The sequence below is a fragment of the Gaeumannomyces tritici genome (genome assembly GCF_000145635.1).
Source record: "Gaeumannomyces tritici R3-111a-1 unplaced genomic scaffold supercont2.6, whole genome shotgun sequence".
NCBI lineage: Eukaryota > Fungi > Ascomycota > Sordariomycetes > Magnaporthales > Magnaporthaceae > Gaeumannomyces > Gaeumannomyces tritici.
This window is the reverse complement of record NW_008804550.1, coordinates 2842946-2867497: the sequence shown is the minus strand read 5'-3', so window position 1 is coordinate 2867497 and position 24552 is coordinate 2842946. Positions and strand designations below refer to the sequence as shown.

At 52.3% G+C, this 24552-nt stretch overlaps 9 protein-coding genes across 10 annotated transcripts; 6 read left to right on the top strand and 3 right to left on the bottom strand.

Annotated features, from left to right (window-relative positions):
* Positions 1-275: 275 nt before the first annotated feature.
* Positions 276-647, top strand: GGTG_11332 (hypothetical protein; the record flags this gene model as incomplete). The annotated part of the gene is made up of 1 exon (XM_009229218.1): positions 276-647. The coding sequence occupies one exon, from the start codon at positions 276-278 to the stop codon at positions 645-647; it is 372 nt and encodes a 123-aa protein (XP_009227482.1).
* Positions 648-833: 186 nt separating this feature from the next.
* Positions 834-1265, top strand: GGTG_11331 (hypothetical protein; the record flags this gene model as incomplete). Its single annotated transcript, XM_009229217.1, has 2 exons — positions 834-900; positions 1033-1265. 2 exons carry the CDS (start codon positions 834-836, stop codon positions 1263-1265), a joined length of 300 nt encoding a protein of 99 aa, XP_009227481.1.
* An 827-nt stretch (positions 1266-2092) lies between these two features.
* GGTG_11330 (hypothetical protein) lies at positions 2093-2509 on the top strand (the record flags this gene model as incomplete). The annotated part of the gene is made up of 1 exon (XM_009229216.1): positions 2093-2509. A coding segment is annotated over one exon (417 nt), but the record flags the coding sequence as incomplete, so codon positions are not given.
* A 4788-nt stretch (positions 2510-7297) lies between these two features.
* GGTG_11329 (hypothetical protein) lies at positions 7298-8711 on the bottom strand. Its single transcript, XM_009229215.1, has 3 exons — positions 8324-8711; positions 8157-8225; positions 7298-8081 (listed from the first exon to the last, which is right to left on the bottom strand). The coding sequence occupies exons 1-3, from the start codon at positions 8502-8504 to the stop codon at positions 7759-7761; spliced, it is 573 nt and encodes a 190-aa protein (XP_009227479.1). The 5' UTR covers positions 8505-8711; the 3' UTR covers positions 7298-7758.
* A 173-nt stretch (positions 8712-8884) lies between these two features.
* Positions 8885-11805, top strand: GGTG_11328. 2 transcript variants are annotated; one of them, XM_009229214.1, is made up of 3 exons: positions 8885-9031; positions 9354-9943; positions 10024-11805. In XM_009229214.1, exons 2-3 carry the CDS (start codon positions 9548-9550, stop codon positions 11242-11244), a joined length of 1617 nt encoding a protein of 538 aa, XP_009227478.1. In that variant the 5' UTR covers positions 8885-9031; positions 9354-9547; the 3' UTR covers positions 11245-11805. The 2 variants fall into 2 exon arrangements, with proteins under 2 accessions (XP_009227478.1, XP_009227477.1); XM_009229213.1 differs by having other exon boundaries at positions 8885-9281.
* A 384-nt stretch (positions 11806-12189) lies between these two features.
* Positions 12190-17855, top strand: GGTG_11327 (hypothetical protein). Its single transcript, XM_009229212.1, has one exon. The coding sequence runs from the start codon at positions 12449-12451 to the stop codon at positions 16934-16936; it is 4488 nt and encodes a 1495-aa protein (XP_009227476.1). The 5' UTR covers positions 12190-12448; the 3' UTR covers positions 16937-17855.
* On the bottom strand, positions 17361-19574 carry GGTG_11326 (26S proteasome non-ATPase regulatory subunit 11). The gene is made up of 3 exons (XM_009229211.1): positions 19041-19574; positions 18873-18955; positions 17361-18798 (listed from the first exon to the last, which is right to left on the bottom strand). The coding sequence occupies exons 1-3, from the start codon at positions 19220-19222 to the stop codon at positions 17792-17794; spliced, it is 1272 nt and encodes a 423-aa protein (XP_009227475.1). The 5' UTR covers positions 19223-19574; the 3' UTR covers positions 17361-17791.
* A 260-nt stretch (positions 19575-19834) lies between these two features.
* On the top strand, positions 19835-22190 carry GGTG_11325 (U3 small nucleolar RNA associated protein). Its single transcript, XM_009229210.1, has 8 exons — positions 19835-19969; positions 20048-20179; positions 20245-20398; positions 20465-20823; positions 20884-21009; positions 21097-21200; positions 21263-21328; positions 21412-22190. Exons 1-8 carry the CDS (start codon positions 19956-19958, stop codon positions 21783-21785), a joined length of 1329 nt encoding a protein of 442 aa, XP_009227474.1. The 5' UTR covers positions 19835-19955; the 3' UTR covers positions 21786-22190.
* A 145-nt stretch (positions 22191-22335) lies between these two features.
* On the bottom strand, positions 22336-23719 carry GGTG_11324 (glycolipid-anchored surface protein 5; the record flags this gene model as incomplete). The annotated part of the gene is given in 3 exon segments (XM_009229209.1): positions 22336-22422; positions 22433-23515; positions 23573-23719. 3 exon segments carry the CDS (start codon positions 23717-23719, stop codon positions 22336-22338), a joined length of 1317 nt encoding a protein of 438 aa, XP_009227473.1.
* Positions 23720-24552: the final 833 nt, after the last annotated feature.

Sequence of the window (24552 nt, the reverse complement as noted above, 5' to 3'; positions counted from 1 at the left end):
CCAAACAATAAAGCATTACTTCCGGTTGACTTTTTGCTACAAAAAAGCAAAACGATTGGGCGTTATTATTGCATTTGGCAGCGTAAATGCACAATACGAACGTGCATTCGGGATCGCAAAAAACCCCGGCGTTTTTTGCTAATGGGGTTTTACTTACGAAAGCTTTATAACTTTCGGGTAATTAAAAAAAAACCTTTGGCAACGGTTAAAATTAAAGCGGAGGCTTTGGAAACAATTAAAAAGCAAGCTAAAAAATTGCTAAAAAAACAAATAATATGTACAAAAAGTACTATAATAAAAGCAGGACCCCGGTGCCTTTTGGGGTAAGCAATTGGGTATTGCTAAATACGGCGAACATTAAAATAAAAAGGCCGTCGAAAAAGCTATCGAACAAATGGTTAGGACCTTTCCAAGTTTTAAAAATGGTTGGGTTAGCCGGTTTGGCGTTTCGGTTAAAGCTTTCGGTAAGTTACCAAATACATAACGTATTCCTAACAAATTTGTTGCGGGCGTTTAAAAAAAAGCCCGGCGAAAAACCAAAAAATAAAAAGCCAAAAATCGAAAAAAAGGAAAAGGATTGCTTTAAAGTAAAAGCTTTGTTAAAATACAAAGGGCTTTTGCGGAAACGAAAATACCTAATTAAATAAATAAGTTACAACGAATTGGAAAATTTGTAAATCCCAAAAAAGGATATTACGAAAAAAATTGTTTAAGCGTATAAAGCAAATTTATTGTAAGCGAGCTTATAAAATAAGGAAAATACCGGACTTTAGCGGGTAAATACCCGGAAAAAACGGGGGTATTACAAAAAAGGAATGATAAAAGCTAAAAAAATGGCCCAAAAAAATGTTTTAAACGTACCAAACCGGCTAGCTACCGGGGAAAAACGTAAAAAAACTTGTAAACAATTTGTAATAGCCGTAAAATATCGTACTTTATAAATAAAAAGTTAAATAAGGACGGTATAATACGGGGAACGCCCTAAATTAATAGTGCGATATATTTAAATTCCAAAAAACATACAAAATGTAGCACATTTTGGAAAGCCCGTAAAGAGCATGCTTAACGCAATACGCCAAAGCAATTACCGCATTTTAAACGTACGTTGTAGTAAAAAATACTATTGCTTGCCCGAAAAAAAAATGGAAAAATTTCCGAATGGTATAACGGACGGGCTTAAGCGTTCGGGTAGCGGTAAATGCATATCGGCGGTATTTAAACCCATTAAAAGGGCGAAAAAAAAGCATTTTAAAATTATTTATTAAAGCATTAAAGCTTAACTAGTAAATATAAATACCGAAATTTTGCAATATTGCAAAAGCAATATAACGAAAAAAATTATAGTTTTAATTATAACAAATTAACGAAAAAAATTTAAAATTAACCACTTTTCGAAAAAGGGATATTAATAATTAATTAGGAAAATATATAAAAAAATTAATTAAATGCCGTATCCAAAGGAATTAAAATTTTTGGAAATTACGTTTTTTTTGTTAGCGTTACAATCGTTACCGCTAAAGTTGTCGGCGCCGAAAGCGGCACTTCCCGGCGCCAATACGAACGCCGCACCCTTACGGGAAACCGCGCGGTTGTAAGCCTGGGTATCCGAATACGCCGCAATCGTAGCAAAGCTAGCGGCAATGCCATTAAAAAAAGCAACCATACCTTTTTCGAAACGCTTAAAAAACGTTTTTATTTTGTTAAAAAAATTACCGATGCTAGCCAAAATTTAAGCTTGCCTTTTCGTTTAAACGGCGATAACGTAAAGTTATTAAAAAATATTTTAAATAATTTCCAATGTCGCAGCGTTAGCAATTTTGCGCTAAATGCGCTTTTAAATAACGGTTTAACGTTTGTAACGCGCAAATTGTTCGGCCGATATAGTATAAAAGGATTTGGCTTTTTGGATAACTTTGCGGGCGCAAAATTAAACTTTAATAAGCTTTTCGAAAAATTTCGGTATCGTTTTAAGCAATCGCTTGTAAACGGTATTTAAAATTTTGTAAAAATTTTGGGCCATTTTTTAAAACTATTCGGGGAATTTAACGCAAGCTTTGTTGTTAATTACGTTTTTGCAATAAATACATTTGGAAAATCCCGTACAATTATCGGAATATATCGGCATACGGGGGTTAACGGCATAATTTTAATATGCTTAATAACCAAAATAACGGTTATAAAATACCGTACGCTCCGTATAATTATTTTTAAAAAAGGGCAAATAAATAAGGTTTTAATTATCGCTTTATTGGAAATCGATAATTTCCCGCAACGGGAACGCGTTGCGAATACTTATATAAAGCGAAAAAAAAGCAATGTCCGTTTTGGGGGCAAATTTATTAAAATCGAAAGCGTTGCGGCGGCGTTCGTCGCGCGCTTTACGCTTTTTTTTGGCGAAGGTTTTTTTGCCGCGGCGGTTAAAACCCGCCGGGGGGTTACCGGTAAAACGCTTGCAAAAGTTTTAAAAGGTTGCAAGCGCAAAAGGGCCCAATGGACCCGCAATATTTAAAAGGCTTACCGAAAGGTTACCGGCAAAGCGATTGTTAAAAATTTAAAAAATTAAAGGTTTTGGCGAAACCGAATCCAAGTTCGACTAAATTATAATAATTGGGAAAAATACCGGGGGGTCGCTAGGAAAGGCCAGCGGGCCGGTTGGAACCGAAAAACCCGAAACGGATACCCGAAAAAACATTACTTTCCTTACGTAATTGGGTACGAAAAATAATATTTGCAGTTACCGGTTAGGTCCAGGTATTTAAAAAGAACGGTTAAATACCAATTACTTACGGTTACGATCGTTAAAGTTGTTGGAATGGTTATTGGGTGCATAAAAAGGAAAAAAAAGGGCTTGTAGCTTCGAACGGGAAAAAAAGCCTTTTATATGCCGGTACGGACCCACTTTTCCGGATGCTACAAAGTTTTACAACCGGTTTTCCCAAACGTTGCCGGGTATTGGGGCGGTTTAGCGGAATACCGTAAGTTACCGGCTACTTACGGGGTTGTACGCGCGGTACAAACGGCTTAAAACAAGCCGTATCGGGAAAAGGCAATATGTTAAAAGCACGGGCAAAACCGCCCGGCAAAAAGCGGAAAACGTTAAATGCACGGGCAAAACCGCCCGGCAAAAAAGGAAAAAAGGGGCGCTAGCAGCTAGCCGGGCACGAACTTCCCAAAAATATGCCGGCAAGCTACCGGTATTGCGGCCAAAGCATAATGGCGAAGCTAAAAAATAAAATAAAGCTTAAATTGCACGAAAGCGCTTGGAGCGCAAAAAATTTAAAAAACCGACCCCGGGTGCCCGAAAGGGTACGAAAAAGGGGGAGGTTAAAAAAGGAACAATTTTTATTGGCGATAGCACTTTTGGTAAAAGATTTACGGAAGCTTAATAAAGAAAATACCGCATCCGGCCCGTAACCCGGTAATTACCCGCCTTTGCACCAATTAACCCTTAACAAGTGTTTCCTTTGTTAAGCCTCCGTAAATTTCCTACCAAAGGTGCTATCGCCAATAAAAATTGTTCTTTTTTTAACTTTCCCTTTCCTCGTGCCTTTTTGGGCACCCGGGGTCGGTTTTTTAAATCCTTCGCGTTCCAAACGCTTTCGTACAATTTAAACTTTACTTTATTTTTTAATTTCGCCATTATGCTTTGGCCGCGACACCGGTAACTCGCTGGCATATTCCCGGGGGGTCCGTGCCCGGCTGGCTGCCAGCGCCCCTTTCCTCCTTTTCTGCCAGGCGGTCTCGCCCGTGCATTTAACGCTCCCCGCTTTTTGCCGGGCGGTTTCGCCCGTGCTCCTAACACAAATTTAACCCGAAGCAAATAAGGGTTTAATAAGTAATTTTAACGTTTAACATTTAAATTAGGGCAGCGCCCCGGAATAAATTAGTAAAGGCTAAAAATTAGCAAATTTAATAAAAAAGTTAAAAATGCTCTTTTTTAATCCAAATAAAAAGCCGATATACCGACAAAGCAAAATGCTTAATTTAACTTTCGGGTTACCGAAAGCGTTAGCAAAGCTTAAATATTAAGTATTTAATTACAAAACCATCGAGGTTTTAATAAAAGGCCCTTTACCGAAAGGGAAAACGCTAAAATGGTACTTTCCAGAAAGCGTGGTGCCGGCAGCCAAAGCTATAATAAGCGGCCATTTAGGCCCCCCCCCCCCCCCCGAAAATGGCACATATTACGGAACAATTCGAAAAACAAGCGTAACGCATACATAACGTAATACAAAGCACGGTGCGCATTATAAATTAATAACATTTAACAAAGCTAAAAGCTAAATAATAAATACCCAAGCTAACGGCAGCAAAGGAATTGGATTTAGCCCATTTCCGGGCCAAATATTAAAAAGCAAAACGAAAACATTACCAAAACTTAATAATTAACGCTAAATTTAACGAATTGGGGCCGGTATTTAAATAAAAAAAATCCGAATTTAAATAATTGCCCGGCTATGTTAAAAGTAAACGGGCGAAAAGTTACCAGCCAAACCGGAATTACGGTAGCTTTAACAACAAACGCGTTTCCAAAACCAATAATTGCTAACTTTAAAATACGGCAAAACGCAACCTAAATATTACAAAGCGTAACAAACGCGGTATACGCAAATTTAATAAACGAAAAAATTAAAAAAGCTTTTTTAATTAAAACGTTAACAAACCCCGAACCAAACGGGGTAACAATTTGCAACTTTCGAAAATTATAAAGCGAAATGCTAGCAAAGCATTTTAAAACGGTATGCATAAAAGCAATCCAATTTGGTTGCTTTTTTAACGCGTAAAAAGCCGCAACGGTAATAACGTTATTTAAACCAAAGCAAAACCATTAAATAATAAACGGGTAAAAGTTAATTATTTTGTTGTTAATGCTTGGGAAAAAATTAAAGCGGTTAATGCAAAAAAGGATAGCAAAAGCGGCAATAGCCAGCGGTACAATCCCCCGGAACATAACAAAAGCTTTTCCGCTAAAATCGGCGCAAAATTTCGTAATAAGCTTTGTATTTAACGCAAATAAAGCTAAAAAGCAAAGGAAGCACGGCTTTTTAGCAATATATAACGTTAAATTAACGTTTTTTTCGGTAAACAAAGTTATATTAATTGCGGCATTGCAAGCATAAAAATAGCGCCCGGAAACGGTATTTTTGGCAAAATTATTCGTTCGAAACAAACGGTACCGTTTTAAATAGCATAACGAGCCATTCGGTGCTAGCAATGGATTTTTATAAAAATTTCCGTAATTTTTTATATTGCTTGCATTAGTATTTGCTACCGTTGTAAAGGCCCCCCCATTTTGGCATAAAGAATAACGTACGTGTATATAAACGATATTGCTTAATATAACATTTACAAAAACCCCGAATTTGCGGCTAAAATTATTACGAAAGCTGCATAATAACTATATAAGGATTTAAAAAAAGCAAGCTTACGTATAAACCCAGGCAAACCCGAATTATTGTATACCCCCCGGGCGGTTTAAAATTGGCCGGCAAATTAATTTAACCACGCATTCGCTAATTATAGCTTTTGGGCGATAAAACTTACGTTAAATAATAAGTAACGTAATTTAAAGTTGCGCTAAAATGCAACGCCCGAAAAAGCATTAGCATAACAACCAATATAGTTAAACAAACGGCTAAAGCATAAATAATTATAGCATTAACGAAAAAAGTGTACGCGGTTAACCAAAGCTTCCGCTTTTTAGCCGCAAAAGCGTGGTTTAAAAACGGGGTTTTTCCAATGCTATCGTACGGGTTATAGCTTTTATTCCGTAAAATTTAAGATAAATAAACGGTTTGGAAATTAAAAGCATTAAAAAAAGCTACCCGCCCGGTTTTAAAATTATTAATACCCGCGTAACAAACGTTCCCGGTTTTAATAAAATATTGGGCGGCCGGGTTTTTTTACAAAAAAATTAAAAAAAAAGTTTTAAAACGCTTGCATACCTTTTCGGTTAACCATTTAATTTTTTTTAAATTTTAATATTTAAATAACTTAACGCGCATATTAAAGCTATTCGAAATTACGCCAAAAAAATTTTTTACCCCGTTAAGCTTAGTAAACCGCAAAGCCAAGCAAATAGCAACATTTTTAAAAATCCCCCCGAAAAAGCTAAAAGCAACCCGCTCCAAAAGCAACCCAAAATTTTAATTTGCCCAAGCTAACCCCGCGGCGTAATAAAAAATTAATAAACCCAAATTTTGCAAGCACGTATTGTAAAGGTTAATAATAAAATGGGATTACCAAAGCCAATTACATATTTATTTAGCAAAAAGCATAAAATACGGCAATTTCGAATTGTATTACAAAAAGTCCAACCATTTATTTAACGGTTATTAGCATTGCGTATGCAAAAAAGTAAAAAAAAGTTGGCCATACGGCCAAATGCGAACTACGGAAAGTCCTAACGCTATAAAAAAAAACCCCATAATATAAAGCAGCGAAAAGGCCGTTTGGCATAAAAAAGGTTATAATGCCGTAATTCGAACGGACGTGGAAAAAGCGTTAAAAGCTTTAAAGCTCGAAAAAGTGCTATACGTTAAAAAGGAAGGAATTAAAGGCAAAAGTTCCGCACCCCGGGGAAAAGCCCCGGCAAACCCGAATACAAACGAAAAAAAAAAGCTCCCGGTAATAAAACCAAAAAGGTTTAAATAAAAAGGATTAACTTTAAAAAAAACAAAGCGCTTGGGATAGCGGTTTTACAATTGCCCCGTGGTTATAACTTTTTTTGTACCCAAGTAGCCAAAGCCGGCGCAACGCGGCCAGATAGAAATGCCCTGCCGCCGTCGCGGGCACGTTAGAAAGTTTCCGTGGAGGCTGCTCAGTGGGGTTGGCACGTGCACAGACACGTGACAGCACCCACGGCGCTGACGTAAAATTGATTTTCCTTTCCTTAGGCCTAGCGGGTCCACATCGGCTCCATCCGCTTGAACATTTACAGGGATCTTAGGTGGCACGCACCACAGAGGATGGCAGTCTGACAGGATGTGCCAAAGACCATTTTTCTTTTTTAATTTAATTTTATTTTATTTTATATCTCTATTGTTATTCCTGTTTTCACTTGAGTGTTTATTCTTATTTTATTTTTATTTTATTTTAGTTCCGTACTTATGCTTATTCCTATTCCTCGAAGGAACAGCCATTTTTTTGTGGGTGGTGTGACAGCCTCAGTCATTATCCCTTCTCAGTCCAGGGTGCAATTGCCAAAGGTAACACCGCCCGCAGTAGCCGCCCGGTGGCTTCAGCGGTGCCTACCAATATAGTTACTGCCATGATTTCGGCATGCAGCATAAACCGCGGGGTGCGTGAATCAAGGCATCTCATCAACTACAATCTTGGATGTCGGTACTCATGGTAGCTTGAATCTACCATGTGAGCTAGAAGTCGTTATATCTGTCGCTTTGATTTCCGACTTGTAGATTTTAGAATCCATTGCGTTTGATCTACCACCATGATATCCCCCGGCTCGGCTGCATTTCACAATATTCTGCTGGCCGAACCCCCGTTTCATTTTCCTTCTCGGGACAGCGACAGGCCCTATAACTTAGGCGCTACGCCAACCCTTCAAAGCCATCCTCATATTGCGCTTTCCCCCCGCCCCCGTATTCTTGACGATAAGCACGAACGGCTGGCTCGTGTATCTTGGAGACTTCGGCTTGGTTATCGGCTTGGTTGGGTGCTCCATGCGCATGGCCTCCTTGGCGCGCCCGAATGTGGTGGCAAGCTCATCTCGACGCCCTTGCGACCAGCTATGCCAGGCTAGAAGATGACTTCTCCCATGTTCTCCCCTTCGAATCCAAGACCAGCCAACTTGCGAAGGCGCGTCTTTTCTCTAGCCTTCTCCTCGGCCTTACGCCGTTTGATGAGCGCCTCCACAAGTGATAGCTCTGCCTTGTCGTAGCCAGGAGGCGGATCGTCGTCTTTGTCGAGGTCAATTTCGCCGAGCAGGAGCACATTCTCGCCTCGGACGAGAAAAAGGCCACGAGGGATGTCAGCGTAAAGGCCGCGATCCTCGGGAGCACCGGTGGTTGAGCCCGGTGGGACAAAGAGTCGCTCTGTTGTGGACTGAAGGACAAGATTTGCTGGTTATCGTCAACAAAAAGAGCCCTATCTCTGCGCGAGCATCAGCCCGCAGGCTGGATGTGGTTCAGCCATACCGAACTGATCCCAGCTCCGCAAGACTCCGCTAAGCTTGCGCCCATCGCGCAACGCAATCATCAATTTTTCTGTGGTGGTAGGTACCGCTGTCAGCGAGTCCATGTATGATAGGAAGGGTCACTGCTTGCGTAGTAGCAACATATGTGGGAAGCACGTTTAGACTTACTGTCTGTCAAATCAAGCAACTGAGCGGCCGTCGTAAACATCTGGGCCGGGAGCTGCGACTGCGCCTGCGGAGGCAGAGAGGGAGGCGGAGGTCCGCGTCCAGCATGTCCCTGGATAGCGCCTCCTCCGGGCGCCGGACCGGCCCCTTGGTGAGGGGCATCTGAGAGTGATAGATTCTCCATTTAAGTCATGGGGAGCAGCGTGCGGCGTGGGGGGTCAGTGCCGTTGCATCGGCGCGTGGCAGGGCGGTTGTCGGCCTCGATCCGTTGATTGTGGCGTGCGATTCCGGTCGCGGGGTGGACGTGGTTGGGTCGACTGCGTATTGCTCACTCGCGTTTGCCAGGTCGTCCGTCTGCGATCCAGCGGCGAACACAAGCTGCGCACAGCAAATCCATACGCATTGGCCATCTGCAACTGGCCCAGCCGGGCCGTGGGGCTCCATCAGGGAGGTACTTCACTCTGGCTTCCGCAAGCAGGGTTCTGAAAACCAATCATACTACACCATCCCTTGCCAAGGGCCCACAACGACCACGGGGCTTTAGCGGGGGATAGGAACTTAGCGCCCGCAGGAGTGAGACTCTGGGCTTCGCGACCAAATTCGCCTGCCGCACGGTCTCCGCTGCTAAAAGTGCTTTTCCAGCCTACATCGTCGTCGGCGTCAGGCTTGCCGCACCCGCCTTTAGTCTCCGCCGAGAGCGTTGACTCCAAGGTAGATGATTCCCCCATTTCCTTTGGATTCTGGCTTCCGCATACCTCTTTATCGGACGCACATCCCCCCAATCCCTACTCCGTGTTTGTTTTGCGCCCCGTCGCCTCCTGGATTTGCTCAGACGAGTAGCCGGACCGAATGACACGGATCTGCTGGGCGCATTTCTGAATCTTGATCCTTTTCAAGGCTGGAGCTGCTACTGTCTCTCCAGACGGCTTTTCTCGTCAGACCAAGAGTGATTCCCCTCATCGTATGCCTATATACTCACTGGTCTAAGTCGTTGTTGTCCCTATCGCTGACGAGCCTTCTTCGGCTGCCGCAGTTCCTCCGCTTTTCACATCCTCTCCTCGCTTACAACACCACGGCCGTTCTCTCTGGTGACGCCGAGCCTCCCGTACCCTAGGCACTACCTGGTCCTCTTCGATACTCTTGACACCAACGCACTTTGTCGACACACGCTCGCTCGATTCCCTTGTATTTCGGCCAGCTGCGTGGGCTCGCCCACGACCCGCTACCATGTCAATCAACGAACCTATAGAAGCGTCACACGCAAAGCCCGACAGACGCTCGAATCCTTCGCCGCCTCCCACGCTTTCAAAGCGAGAAAAGAAGCGACAGCTGCTTATCGACCGTCTCGCCTCTCTTTCTGAGCAGTTCGATATGAATCGTGACCGGGAATACCGCGAAATGCTGGCCAAGATCCAAGTTGACACAGCGCTGGTCATGCAAGTCGACCCATATGCTGCTCAGCCACTTGCTGCCATAGACCGGGAGCAGAGCATGAGTGACAACATCGATCCTCAGTTCCGCGGTAGGACCGTCCTTGAAATGGCTGGTCCAAAGTTCCAGGAATGGGTTAACACCATTGAGGATCTCGTGGAACGCCGCGATTTTGAGCTGACGCGCCACAAGGTATGCCTCATTCGACAATCCGCGCTCTTGTTATCGCAAGCGCCATCACCTAGCTAACACTCGCTGACCTGGCTTCACAGGACGAGTTCGACATGAAGAGCCACGAGCACCGCAACGTCTACATCTACAAAACCGAGGTCGCAAAGCGTGAGCACCGCGCGCTGTCCCAGACTCTTCGCGACCGCCTCATCAACGCCATAAATTCCAAGCGAGCACGCCTAACCAAGGAGAAGGAGGCTTTCGAGATCTCCGACGCTTCTGCGCTGCTGTTGCATCCCAACCAGTACTCCATCACGAATCCCGCAAGTCCTGGTGGCACGCACACCAAGCGAGCTACCCGACTCCGTCAAAATGCCGACGATGCGAGCGGCTACTCGGACGGCAGGAAACGCAAACGAAACGGCGCAGACGACGATGGCTCACCGGCGCCCCAGCGACGGGTCCTTGATCCCAACAACACTACACCTATGTGGCAGAACGACCGACTTGTATCCCGGAAAGCTACTGGTCCTATATATAGCATCGACAAGCTATTCACAGACAAGGAGCTTGCGATGCAGTACAACACTGCTGCGCTGGCTGCCCATAAGTACCTGCTTACGAGCAAGTCTAAACCAAATGGCTCTGGCGGCCATGGCTCACCCGACGATAGCGATGCGGGCGAGAACGACGACGGCGACCAGGACGGGAACGAGCCCATCGCTGCGGCCCCAATGATGGAGCGAGTTCCGTCACATGCCACTCGCAGCCGAGGCGGTGCAAACAATGCAAACTTCATCGACGAGAAGATTGTGGGGTTGGAGGCGCTCACCAATTTTGAGATTCCAGGGAATCTCGAGAAGATGGCGGCGGCAGTGCCCAAGCTACCGCCAATGTTCTTGGCTACGTATGCCAAGTCGTATAGCAACAAGGACGGCAACAGTCCAACCGTTTTGCCCCCTGAGGAGGTTAACTCAGATCTGATGGTGATGAACATACTGCGACAGTACGAGAAAATCCACGGCGTCGGCTCAAACTTCGATAACGCGAACGGCTGCCGGAAAGTGCTAGAGGCAACTGCCTTCAACGTGCGCGAAGATCGATATGCCATCTACCTGGACGGACCCAGAAACTCGCCTGAAGACCTCCGAACCGACCTGAAGCTTCCGCTGAGCTCCGTCCGTGGACCGCCGACTCCAAACTCCAAGGCTGGCCCAACAACAGCCCCGGGCGCCAGCCCGATGAGTCGCCAGAGCAGCCAAGGGGGCGTCGCTATGGTTCGACAGGGTAGCAATACCAGAGCACAGCGACGGCGAAACTAATCAGGTCCAGTCTGATGAAACAGCATAGTCGAGGGGGGCAGTTTATCTATTGGATAGCCATAAAATATCCCACTACTTACGGAACAGTTAGGGAATCGATGGTCACGGTTTGGCGTCGGTGCTTTTTGGTCATTTGTCTTGCTGTCTTTTGTGTCAGCAAACACTCCTACACTCCGCTTTCTGTCTTGCTTTGTTCTTCTTTTTTCTTGTTTCTTCTGTTTCCTCTCCCCGCATAGATGTTCACAACATTTGGTTGCATTACTACACCCATGATTTCCCATTATCTCCTCGCCTGTAATTCTCCTTGACTATCACACTGTTTCATTCTCGTGACATCATCTCTCCCTATTCACCTCGTCAGTATGTCGCCATTGCTCTGGCGACGGTTGGGATGGCCACAATGGAGTACAGGGGTTCCACTGTTTTGGGGAACGGAATCTGCCCTTGATCACGACACAACGGACATGTGTATAACCCGTCTTAGGGAGGTTAGGTACGTACCCGGTAGGTACTTGGTTATGAAAAGGACGATTTTCATTGCGATGCCAAACAAAATGCCCGTAATTGCAGATTGTCGCGAATCTCATCCCTGCCCTGCCACATTGTGGACTGGTCTTTTAACCGAATTTTGCGGCATATGAACTTCACAGATGGTTCGTGCTGTGATGCCCGGTTCGTACCGATGCTGTTGGTATTATTTCATTGTCCAGGCACGGAACTGTTCCTTACATCGACCCAGGTATGTTGTGCAAGTCCATGCGCTCTTCATCAATTCCGTGTGCGGCGATCGCCAACACCTTTGACTGCTGGACGGGTTGGAAACGATGTCATCTAACCACGTGATGCTTTATAGCTGAGTCACCTGCCAAGCGGGAGTTGGGCCTGCAAAGTTGCGGTGTTGCGTCAAGGGCTAAGCTCCACTTGGGTAACAACCACTCGGGAATGTAAACAAACATCCAGGGACCCTGTTCTCGATATGTGATTGCACTATTGGCTGTCGCGACATCGATATTTGCCTGGAAATCTTTCATACACTACGCCGTGACATATAGGTCACCCCGGAGCATATTTCTCACCCAAGGACCTCCCACAGCCCCAACCGCCGGTCAGTCAGTGCCACTAGGCCACCTCGAACCGACAGATCTCTTGCGCCTATGCTACCGAACGCGCACATGCGCATCGTCGCTTAACGAGACCACCCGCCATGTCATCATCACTCGCCGACGCGGACATGGACGGCATGTCGTCCCCGGATCCGCTCAACGATGTCGTTCCGAGCTCTGTGGCCCGCGTCACACGCAGCATGGTACGAGGTTACCAGTCCTCGTTACGGTCACAGAGGCAGTCGTCGACAGCCAGCTCTCCGAGGAAACAGACCTTTGAGCTTGACGTCGGCAACGAGCTGTCACCCCAGAAAATCCTTGTCACTGTTGAGGCGGAGGGTAGCGAGAAAGATCACGTCACGCGCCGCCTCTTCCCATCCTCCGCCGTTCGCGGTCCGCGTTCTGCTGCCCGCCGCCGCGATCTCACCACATCCACCACCACCACCACCACAATCCCCCTGAGGGGCCTCACAGACGATGAACGTGAGCCAGTACCGGGCACGGCGACACCTCGCAGGCGAGGAAGACCGCGGAAGTCAGGCACTCCGATGCCGTCAGCGAAAAAGAGGGCTGGGACCCCCATCGACCGCAGCCCCAAGCGCAATCGTCGCTTGCGGTCAGAGACCGCCGACTCGGCATCCGAGACGGGCGGCGAAGACATGGACGCAACGCCAAGACCAACCGCAAAGTTTCGAAAGACACCAGGACGCAAGGCCAGGACTCCGTCCAAAAAAGACACGAGACCGCCCCCGGATACAGGGACTGTGAAGAAAAGGGGCCGCCCACGGCGGCAGGCTCTGGTCCCGGCCGAGATGGAAGCACTGGCCGACCAAGACACACTGATCGAGACCATTCCCTCTGTTATTCCGACGGAGCCCACGGCGGAGGGCCTCGGCCCAGACGAAACGATGCTGTCCTCAATCAATGTATCAACGGATGGCGCGGGTGGTAATGCCATGGACGACGAAGATATATGGCTTGCCGCCGTGCCCGAGTCACGCCCACCTGCCGACTCATGGCGGGCATCTAGCAGCGTGGTGGATATGGAACGTCACTCGAGTCCGCAGGAGCCGTCAAAAGCGGCAGACGTACCAGTTTCCGAGGCTTCCAGCCAGGATGACAGAGCGTCGGTTGACTATGTGGCCTCGGGTGCCGACCAGAGCGATGCCGAATCTGAGACAACTGAGAAGGCTGCTAGGAGCGATGCCGATATGGATACGATCGCCCAAGGAGAAGACTTCAGCATGATCATGATGGATTCGATCGTGTCGTTTAGAGAAAGCATGCAGTATGCCGAAGCCGCGCTTCCAGAGATGGGAGATGCCACCAGCTTCATTGTCGATAGGGCGCTCGAGCCCATCCGGCAGGGCAGGACAGATCAAAATCAACACTATCCACCGAGCCAGCAGCCCTCGCAGCCGGATAAGAGACCAGCCAGTGATGTTGGTCTTTCGTCTGTCGAACCCGAAGCGACTGCGCCTGCAGGGCAACCCACAGCCCCCAAGCCCAGCCCCCCTATTGACGCTCCCCGAAACGAACCGTCGCCGGCTCCCGCGAGTAGCCAGAACACGATTAGGACGCGGGTGGAAAGCCCAAAGAAGGGGAAAAACGTGACACCACTGAGCAGGCAGCTTGCTCTGAAGTCCTTGAGAAGGGACGAGTCGCTGCTGGATACTCCGCTCGCCTCCCGTGGCCAAGAGGTATCTGCGGCTCATGAGGAGGCAAGTGTCTATGACGACTCGTTTTCCGAGATCCCCGAGGCTGTGCTCGAAGCCGTAACCCCACGACCACTCGGACAACACCGAGACCCTGTATCGGAGCATGAGGATGAGGTAGAGGGGATGGCCGAGGACCATGATGGCGACAACAGCCACGACGATAGCGATGGCGGCAATAGCCACGATGGCAACGATGTCGACGGCTTTGAAGGCGGGGAAGGGTCGATAGACAATGATGGAAAGGCCCAGTCTGACGGGCCAGCGCCAATGGTGATAGACTCTGCTCCTCTGCCAGATACCGCAAGGAAGCTGTTGACACCAGATGAGACGCCACCACCGGTTGACGAAGAGCCCCTGGGGAAAGAGTCGGAGGGTGCAGAGATGGCATCAGACGACGCCCAGGACGACGCACACGACGATGCACAAGACGACGACCTGGGCTCTTCTCCACCGGCGCGTAGAGCTTCGTCGATCGATGAGACCGGTTGTTCAAATCCCACAATTGCCACACGGGAGACGAGGCAGGACACATCAGAAAGCCCCGAGGCTGCTGCCCGATCTTCGCTAAACCCGCCGCAGCTAGACCTGGACGGGCATTCCGACAATTTAGATCTACCTTCCTTCTCTACTAGACCTGCGCTATCGCCAATAGTGCGGGTCGGGAGAGCTCTCCAGCACGTCACATCGGACCCGCCATCTCCCAAAGGCGCAGAGAGCACTCTGGGAAGCCCCTTCAGATCCTCGGTGTCCCGAGACATGGAAGGTACTGACACGGCACGGCCAGGGGTCATGGCGGAGCCTTCACCGGAGCCTCCAACTCGAAATGCGGGCCCCGAGCCATCCTCTGTGATTAGATCGGAGAGATCCTGGACCCAGGTCCTTAATCCACTCAGTCAAATCAAAAGCCTTGTCTCTCAGGGGGCACATATGTTCTCGCCGCGAGCCGCGATTCCTCAGACCTCAGCGGAGAACCCATTTGCTCCAGATTCGGACATGCCAAGCCCGAAGGCCATCCCGCGAGCGAAAAAGTCATCCCTTCCGTTGGAGGAGCCTCCTCTAGACTCGGCCGTGAATCCAGCACGCCCAGGCGGGGACGGCGCCGAAGAAGCCATGGACTGGGAGGCTCCTGAAAGCGTGGTGGCCGCCGGGAGCGGACGGGCAGAAGGCCTCACTGCCTCTAACGCCAAGTCATCGAGCGGTCCAGCCTTGGGTCACATGAATGATACATGGCGTCGACACAGTGGCCATGATGAGAGTAACGTGACTGCTGATGTGCTTATGGAGGAAGACCATTTACCCCCGCGTGGATCGGAACCCCCCGAGGTCGACGAAGACGATGATATCTGGGCGTTTGAGGCATCTCGGCCGACCCCATCTCCGGCCAAGGCCCAACCGGTTCAAGACCCAACTCTCAACCTATGGAGCCGAGCCAAGGTGCCCAGTCCTTGGACAAAGACGGCAACCCCGCGAGTGGCGAGTGAGTCTGAAGAGTTCTCGCTCCTTTCGGTGCAGGAGAGGGACTTGGCTCAGGCATCTCTACTTGGGCGTCATGAACAGCCACTACCGGTCCAGATTGCTCGTACATCAGCTGCCAGAGTTGACCTATCCAACTTCTTCTCGTCTCCCGCTACTGTGCCTCGAATCCAACCCCTCGCGACCAACGCTCCTGATGACGCCACTCCAACGCAGCCTGCCGAAGACAGTCACAAGGAGCTCTTTGGATCGGTGGTCCCACCTCAACGGGAGTCAGTGGCGCGCGAATCCGTTGCGGAAAGGTCTGTGAGTCAAAGCCAGAACCCTCCGTCCTCGGTGGCGCAGAAGGCATTCCAGCCCAGCGGCCAACGTCGACTGGATCTATTCTCCCCTGCGCCGCCTCGCCAGCCGCAAGCCAGCCAGGAACCGCGACCATCGACGCTATCGCAGCGGTCGCCGCCGAAGGCTCCCTCTGGACAACTGCCGCAAAAACGCAACTTTGCGCCGCGTTCAGGCAGCTCCGGTGGTTGGCTGTTTGACCCAGTTGGCCCCGGCGCCGCCAGCCACAAAGCGTCTGTCGAGGACACAGCCGAACGGGACGAGAGCCGTCATGTGCCTAATCATGCCGATGATTCGGACGAGGGCGAATCAAGCTTCGTAGTGCCAACACTAAAACCGCTACCCAACCGGGCGGCGTCTCCGACCAAGTCCTGCCTCCGCTCACCTCTCAAGCCTAAGACGCCCGGCCGGGTGGTGGAGTTCACAAGCAGCACTCTCTCGCCTCTTGCACTCGAGCAGGCCCGGGGACTCCACGGTCTTCCGCAAGCCGCGACTGGTGGTGATGCCATGGAATTGGACTCGGAACCTGTGCGGACAGACATGCAGCGACCGTCCGGGGGTGAGGGAGATAAAGGCAATAAGGGTAGATACCCTCCAAAATTGATAGGCCAGCCGAAGCCCATCACGGCGCTGCGACAGTCTGTCGTGCTGGCGCCCCCGACGAAAGCCTCGACCGCTCCAGAAGCCGCGGCATCGCGCCTGTCGCAAACACAATGGAGCCGGGCACACTGGGTCCGGATGGACGCCCTGCTGCAGGAGCGCCGCAAGGGCTCGCTCAACTTCCAGCTGCAGCACCGCGTGAGCGTTTCGCAGAAGCGCCGGTCGGCGGGGCTCCTGGGCAAACACGTCTCGGCGCAGGGCGAGACCATGGCGCTGGATCAGTGGCACCTCGACGTCGTGGACGCGTTCCGGGCTGAGCTGGGCGCCGGTTGCGTCTGGGACGAGCACGTGCTCTCGAAGCGCCTCTTTGCCCTGCTGGTCGGCGAGGAGAGGCGCCGGGCCGCTAAGGGCGGACGACTGAGGCCCATTGGCGCGATGCGGAACGGCCAGGCCAGTTAAGCCAGCCTCATGGCCCCTTTCGCGCAAACCCCCGTATTCGAGGATTTCATTTTCCCTCCCCTGTGCGTCTGCATGGGCCGCGTTGGCTTTCCCTTACCCCCTTGTTTCTACTTCCCGGCAATGCCTTCCGGGTAGTCTTTTGAAAATTGGCATCGACGGCGTTCTCTGTGAGCTTTCTGTACCTCCCTGTCGACATGTCCCTGCATTCCATGTGCGTTTGCATCTAGTTTTGTCTGGTTGCTGGGACTACTGGATTGTCGTTTATAGCCGCATCGTTGGGTTTTGGTGGGTTTTTGGTCGGCGTTCTGTGCTGCTATAATTCATGTGTATTTTTCTGGAAACCTGCTTTGGGATCCTTTTGGAGTCGGACTGGGCATCTGGAACGCCACGGCATGCCTTCATGGCCCCATCTATCAGCAGCACGATCGAATAATTACCACATAACAGGTGAAGATACGGTAACCTCCCTGACTGGGCCCTTACAAAACTTTCATGTCAATTGCCGACTATGCATCAAGAAACCTACCAGCTAGCCAAGCCGGCTGTATAGTGACAGGGTCTGTAGGTTTGACAGCGAGGTATGGGCTATGTTGTGAGAGCTGCGACCTACCGTCGGAGGATGTCAAATCACCTTGGTAATGATAGACATATTCCAAATCAGACTGTCAGTCCCGAACGCGATGACCCATTCAATGAACTTGAGCACGGCGCCAGCTACTTTGTTCTACTATTACAAACGCAAACCCGTCACCGCCCAACTTGGTCGGCATGCCTCACGAGGCGAAGAAATAGAAGCACCAGCAACGTCGCAGCCGGCCCAAGGATCCAAACACCTGCTTTTGCGCGCGCGGGGCCCTACTCGAGCATGGATGCCTGATTGGTGTAGAGCACGTCGACCACGCTGCTGAGCTTCTCGATCGTGGCCAGGGCCGCGTCGTAGGCCTCGTCGCGCTGGGTCTCGTCAAAGATGATGAGGCATCCGGCGCCTTGATCAAGGACGCCGATAATCACCTTGTCGAGGATCATCTGCGACAGCTTGCGCTCGACTTGCTGGGTGTCGAGGCCGACCATCTTGGCGATGTGGTCGATCTCGACACGGGAGAAGGGCTCAATGACCTTGATCAGGTTCTGCTCCAGCATGGCGTCGTAGAGTCGGCGCAAGTGGGAGCGCACAAAAGCGTCGCTGCCCAACTCATGGCGGTAGAGGGCCAGCGACTGCTCGTACTCTTCGAGCGAGCGGTTCGCGTGGGCACGGGCGATGGCCTTCATGGCCTCGAGCGACTGGCCAGCGTACTTGGCGGCCTGCTTGGATGTCATGAGGTTGTTGACGTCATCAACCAGGTTCAGCATGATCTTGCATAGCAGCATGTACTGCAGGGCAGCCGTCGCGCGCTGCGGCTCGTCCTGAGTGTGGTAACCGTCCAGAGCCTCGATGAAGTAGCTGAAGGCGGTGTTGAAGTCCCGGTCCTCGGCGTGCAGCATGCCCGACTGCATGTCCAGGTTGGCCTGCAGCAGGGGTGGCGTGTAGACCGAGGCAGCGCTGGTGCGGGCGCTTGTCAGCGCGGCGCGGGCCTTGGAGATGTTGCCCAGCGCGTGGTAAACACGCGACTCGAGCAGCTGCACCTCAACCAGCACCAGCTTGTCGTCTAGGCGCTTCAGCTCGCGCAGGAGCCCGTTGATGAGTGTCAGGGCCTCGTAGTAGGACTGCTTGGCCATCATCAGCGTCACAAGCCGCGTCTCAAGGTTCTGCCGGAGGAACGTCCGCCGCTCCGACGTTGCCCACTCTATACATGACTTGGTGACCGAGATCTGTAGGTCCGTCGTGTTGGGAATGTTCTCAAAAAGATCGAGAAGCTGTCGGACTGTGCGCGTGCGTCGATCGAGTTAGATAAACGGAGCGCCACCGATAGAGTTGCCGCAACAGACAAGGACATACCGAGCTTTGCCGTCTTCGCTTTGGCAAAAGACGAGAGCACTGTCCGGCTCCTTGTGACCAAATCGACAAGCTCATTAGAGTTTCTTACAGTTGCGAAAGGTCAGCATAGCCCTGCAGACTCGATAGCACAGGGAGAGCCTGGGCCCAGCCCCTCAATTGCCGACTTACTTCTGATCTCGGTACAGCTCTCCCAGCCTAATCAGCGCAGTTTCGTACTCGCGGGTTGCATCGTCTGAGTTGACAGATGGAGGCTTCGAGATGATTTCCTTGTACATGTCCTCGGCCTTTTTTGGGTTCGACTTGGTGGCCTCGCGGGCCTCGCGAAGCCTCGGTGAGTCTCCGGCAGCCATGTTTGAAGTAGATCGAGCGTCTGCAATGGCCAATGTCGAGTCCACAAGGTGGTTGGCGTTCTGATCCGGACCAGGACGCGGCGAGAGCCGGCTGGGTAGCTGTCGGTGGGCGGGGCCGAAGGCTCCTAGCGAGTGCGCGTGCTGCGTATGCGCCGGCGCTGCCTGGAAGGGCGGTCGTCGGGAGCTGTCGAGCTTCGGTTAGAGTCGATTCGTGTTTGGGAAAGGCTGCGTTGTCGTGGGCTGCGCGGCCTGGTCGCTGGTTGCTGGGACTTTGCGTGGGCCAGGATGCTGCTAGCTGTGGTGGTGGCTGTGGTGGTGGCCGTGGTGGTGAGTGGTTGGTGTTGAGCTCAATCCCCAGGCACAGCTTCCAAGCGGTGCTGTCCGTCCAGGTTCCAGCCGCACACGAAAGCGCCAAGGCTCCGGCGAAGGTTCTGGTGGGGCACCGTGCTGAGCGATAAGCCGTCAATGATAAGCTACGAGCTGGGGGGCAAGGCCAGCCCCGTCGGATAAACCTTGCCCCTGCCTCCAGCCTTCCGTTTACGGCAGAATTTTGCTGACCGCCAAAATTTTGGCGCATCGGTGGAACCGCCTGCGAACGCGACGCTCTGCATACCCCTGTTGCAGCCATCCATCGCAGCGGCGGGGCTTCCTCACGATCAAATGTTGCTGGGCAAAAGTCTGTCGCCATAACGTCGGCGCTGCCTCACACAGGGTTACCAAGCACAGCAAAACGATGAAGGTCAAAGCGTGAGTCTCTCTTGCACCACGTCTGAGCTTGTTCGCCAGCTAACCAACCGCCGACGTCCTCACGGCGCATCACCTTAGTCTAAGCCGGGCCCCCCAGCAGCCTGCGGGCTCCGATGTCGCCAGGAAGCCCAAGAACGTCGACCCGGCCCTCCATCCTTTCGAGAGGGCCAGGGAGTACCAGCGCGCCCTCAATGCTGTCAAGCTAGAACGGTCCGTCCAGATCCAATCCCCCTTGGCTCCTCGGCCAGTCGATGCTGATGCTAGACATGCCATAGCATGTTCGCCGCCCCTTTTATTTGCCAGCTGGGCAAAGGCCATGTCGACTCGGTCTTCTCCATGACCATGGACCCTGGGTCTCTCTCGCGGGTGGCATCAGGGAGCGCCGACGGCGTTGTGAAGATATGGGACTTGACTAGTCGCGAGGAAGCCGTTAGTGCCTCCTCATACCCCCTTGCGCGCAGACACCGAAATCACTAACACGGCGACTCGCTCCAGTGGCACACTACTGCACACGAGAACATAGTCAAGGACCTATGCTTCACCAAGGACAAGAAGCTTCTGACCTGCGCTGCCGATCGCACAATCAAGCTCTTCTCCCCCGAACAGGCCCCCAACTCGGCTCCTCTCTCCACCTGGCTGGGCACCAACGCATTCACGTCCCTCTCACACCATCGCTCGCGCAACTCATTCGCAGCATCGTCTAGTGTCATTTCGGTCTACGATCTGGAACGCCACAGCGCTGCCCCCGAGGTCCTGCGTTGGCCCACGTCCACCGACACCATCAACTCGGTCGCCTTCAACCAGGTGGAGCAATCCATCCTTGGATCATGCGCCTCGGACCGTGGCATCGTTCTGTAGGTGACATGAGTACGACGACCTGACTGAAACACACAGCTGACCCTTGAGCGGCCTAGATACGATCTCCGCACTTCGACGCCGCTGCACAAGACTGTCCTCAACTTTACCTCGAACAAGATCGCGTGGAACCCCATGGAAGCATTTAACTTTGCTGTGGCCAGCGAGGATCACAACATTTACATGTGCGTTGTCGCCCTCTCCCTGTGCCCCTGATCTTTGTCGAGCTCTGCTTAGCAAGAGTCTCTGCTGACACATGCCTCTCTTTGCAGATTTGACATGCGAAAGATTGATCGCGCTTTGAACGTACTAAAAGGGCATGTTGCTGCCGTCATGGACGTGCGGTTTTCTCCCAATGGTGAAGAGCTTGTTTCAGGTAAGCTTTCAGGTGATCACATATTGCTTACGGAGATTCGTGACTGACATTCGCGAACCTAGGATCCTATGACCGTACAATAAGGCTCTGGAAGAAGGACAAGGGTCACTCTGTCGATATCTACCACAGTAAGTCAGCTCGTGGATGGGTCCAGTCGGGCGTGAGGGCCTACGTTAGAGGCGGGAGACTAACTCAAATCGCCGATATGCAGCCAAGAGAATGCAGAGAGTTTTTTCCGCCACATGGACTCCGGACAACAAATACGTGCTCAGCGGCTCCGACGACGGCAATATCCGCCTCTGGAGAGCCAAGGCCTCGAGGAGGGAAGGTATCAAGTCGGCAAGACAGCGACAGGCGGAGGAATACAACGAGGCACTCAGCGCGCGGTTCGCCCACATGCCCGAGATCCGACGCATCAAGAACCACCGCCACATTCCCAAGGTGGTCAAGAAGGCAGCCGAGATCAAGGACGAGGAGCTCAAGGCGATCAAGCGGAGGGAGGAGAACGAGCGGAAGCACTCAAAAAAGAAGTTCGAAAAGCGGAAGGCCGAGAGAGAAAAGATGATATTGGCAAAGGAGAAATGAGCAGGCGCGTGCTGGGCCAGGTGCATGAGGCGAGAAACGCGTGGTTTTCATCGGCCCTATCCTATCGCTGTTATTGCATTGCTTGGCGTTTTGTTGTCTCCCTTGCCGTTCAAGGGCTGGTAGGATAGATAAATTCACTCTGTGTCCTCATGTCATTGACGATTCCGATACATTTTGTCTCATATCTGGCCAGCTTTGGTGGCCCCTATTCTGCGCCCTACAGCCATGAAGGCAAACACTGCGTGGCTGGCAGCTGGGGCTCTTGTTTCCAGTCATGTGTTTATGCGTCTGAATATCGCCTTGTGTAAACCTGAAGCGTCTCTTGTGCCCCTTTGCTACCCAACTATCTCATCGCCATGACGCTCTCGCGGCGCCATATTCATATCATATCCAGACCAAGTGCCCTCAGGATGCCAAGTTATTCAGAACCGTGGCTGATTCATGCAAGCAAGGTACCTACCAAGGCCGTTGGGATTTCTTGGTCCCGTTTTGAAGAGAAGAAGGATCTCAAGAGTTATTGTGGCATTCGACAGAAAGCACAGCCCTCGGTTCAACCCCACAGGACAAAGAGCAGCATGAGAGTGGCGAGGGCGGCAGTCATACCGGTAAACTCCCCGGGCGGCGGGGCAGCACCGCCCTGGGTAGACGTGGTCGCGGGCGGTGCCGGGGTCGGGGCAGCAGTGTCCGGGCCGCCGGGGGTGGTCGGGGCGGGGGAGGAGGGGCCCCCCGGGAGCCTCGGCCAGGGCGGGCAAGGGGGCGTTGCCGTCGACCAGCCAGCCGCCCGGGGTCGCGGCCGGGCAGGGGCGGGTGGAGGGCGAGGGCGAGTAGTCGGCGCGGGCGACGGCGGCGGTGGGCGGCGGGATGCGGCCCCACTGGGCCTTGAGGTTGGCAAAGTCGGGCTGGATGGGCGTCGGGGTGCCCCTGCGCGTGAAGCCGTCCCAGACGTTGGTCGCGGGCGGGACGTCGGGGGCGGCGGGCGGGCCGTAGCTGACGAGGCCGTAGTGGTTCCGCTCCTCGATCCACTCGTAGACGAGCGAGCCGCTCCAGTCGCGGGCCATCTCGGGGCCGAAGATGGCCTGCTGGTCGTCGAAGAGGCGCGGGCCGGGGACGTTGCAGCCCGTCTCGGAGAAGAAGACGGGGACGGGGAAGTTGGCGGCCTGGGCCTGGAGGGCGTCGTAGCCCGACCGGTTGTAGTTTGACGGGTCGCACCACGAGTAAGAGTTGAGGGCGAAGAAGTCGACCGTCAGGGCCGGGTCGCCGCCGCACGTGAGGTAGTCCTGCAGCATGGGCCGCAGCTCGGCGATGTCTGCGGCCGAGTAGCCGATGGGGAACTTGCGGTACCCCTTGGAGTCGCGGTAGGCCTTCATGTCGCGCGCGGCGGCCTTGATGTAGGGCGCGGCGGGCGAGTGTGCCGTCGTGGAGATGACCTCGTTGCCGACGAAGAAGCCGAGGGCGTTGTCGAAGCCCGCAAAGGCATCCAGGACGGCCGCGTAGCTCCGGTGCTGCGCCGTCGTCCACGCGGGGCCGGCGGCGGTCAGGAGGTAGGTCGAGAAGGTGTCGAGGTCGATGAGGGTGTAGATGCCAGCGGCGGCGAAGGCGTCCATGCAGCCGCGGTGGTCGGCGGCCGCGTCGACGTGGTAGACGCGTATCACGTTGGCGCCCAGCGTCTGCATGAGCTGCGCGTCCAACCGGCACTGCTCCGGGTCGGCGAGCGGGTCGCCCTCGGTCAGCTGGTACGCGATGCCTGTGTGTGGTGCCGGTGTTAGCTTATAGGACAAGAGATATACCAGTTGGATGGGAGGAGCGTGCTTGCCTCTCATGAAAAACTGCTTGCCCTCGCTGGTGAAGAACTTGTTCCCGTACGCAGTCACGGTGGGCAGGGCGTGAGCCGTGGCCGAGCCGACCAGGAACACGACGAGGCGTGACAGCCACATGGCGATATGCGCGTGCTCTCTGAACAGACCCGAAGCTTGCCGTGTGCTCGTCTATGGCGGGGGTGCGTCTGCGTGGTGGAGACGGAGACGGGCGAGAGAAGTTGCAAGACACGGAAAGGGCCAGTGGGCGGGAGGGAGAGAGCCCGTAAACCCTTTTTTTTTGCTCGGGTGTAGTGGGGGACGTGTGTTTGTTTGTATAAGGGGTCTATCCGCCTCCTCCCGCGATATGGGAGCACGGGGACGGGAGGCTGGGCTGGGACAACAGCCGATGGCCAGGGGCTCGTGTTATAGCCTTGCACGACAGGCGATGCCCTCGGCCGGAAGGCAGACAGAGGAGGGATTGGAGGAGAGCGTGGGAGAGTGCCGAGAGAGAGACAGGCATGGGGTCACTGTCACGGATGGATCTGCGCCGTCCCATGCTGCCGTTTTGATTTCCTCCTGAGGACGCAGTGAGATGCGTGCTGGCGTCCACTTAGGTACCTCTCACACACGACCAAGGACAGCGGCAACACCCGCAGCAGCAGCACTAGATGCTGACATGCCAAGTGCGGCCGCTTGGCATTGCACCGTTGCAGATTACTTGTTTTGCCGGGTGTTGCTTTGTTGATCGGTTGGAGATTTCACCTCTCACTTGCCCTTCCAGAAATGGCACCAGCCCAGCGGGCCTGTCACACGCGAGGCAAATCCCAGGTCCGAGACGAAACACACACACCGCTTGCAGCGCTAGTTCCCGACGCACGTCTACAGTCGATTTGAGGTGTGTGGGTGCCCGGCGTCCTTCACATGGTGGTGGCCGGACCTGAAAAGGCCACGGGCCGACAAAGGAGGTCATT

What these genes read in the sequence shown, in the direction of transcription:
- GGTG_11326 (XM_009229211.1), bottom strand. Translation starts at nt 19,222, where the DNA reads ATGGCTGCCGGAGACTCACCGAGGCTTCGCGAGGCCCGCGAGGCCACC. An exon ending in GAGCTGTACCGAGATCAGAA is followed by an intron (nt 18,956 to 19,040) that starts GTAAGTCGGCAA and finishes CGCAACTGTAAG; the next exon opens with AAACTCTAATGAGCTTGTCG. An exon ending in AGCGAAGACGGCAAAGCTCG is followed by an intron (nt 18,799 to 18,872) that starts GTATGTCCTTGT and finishes GCACGCGCACAG; the next exon opens with TCCGACAGCTTCTCGATCTT.
- GGTG_11328 (XM_009229214.1), top strand. Translation starts at nt 9,548, where the DNA reads ATGTCAATCAACGAACCTATAGAAGCGTCACACGCAAAGCCCGACAGA. An exon ending in TTGAGCTGACGCGCCACAAG is followed by an intron (nt 9,944 to 10,023) that starts GTATGCCTCATT and finishes CTGGCTTCACAG; the next exon opens with GACGAGTTCGACATGAAGAG.
- GGTG_11329 (XM_009229215.1), bottom strand. Translation starts at nt 8,504, where the DNA reads ATGGAGAATCTATCACTCTCAGATGCCCCTCACCAAGGGGCCGGTCCG. An exon ending in GTTGCTTGATTTGACAGACA is followed by an intron (nt 8,226 to 8,323) that starts GTAAGTCTAAAC and finishes CTACCACCACAG; the next exon opens with AAAAATTGATGATTGCGTTG. An exon ending in GCGGAGCTGGGATCAGTTCG is followed by an intron (nt 8,082 to 8,156) that starts GTATGGCTGAAC and finishes GACGATAACCAG; the next exon opens with CAAATCTTGTCCTTCAGTCC.
- GGTG_11327 (XM_009229212.1), top strand. Translation starts at nt 12,449, where the DNA reads ATGTCATCATCACTCGCCGACGCGGACATGGACGGCATGTCGTCCCCG.
- GGTG_11325 (XM_009229210.1), top strand. An exon ending in AATGCTGTCAAGCTAGAACG is followed by an intron (nt 20,180 to 20,244) that starts GTCCGTCCAGAT and finishes GACATGCCATAG; the next exon opens with CATGTTCGCCGCCCCTTTTA. An exon ending in TGACTAGTCGCGAGGAAGCC is followed by an intron (nt 20,399 to 20,464) that starts GTTAGTGCCTCC and finishes GACTCGCTCCAG; the next exon opens with TGGCACACTACTGCACACGA.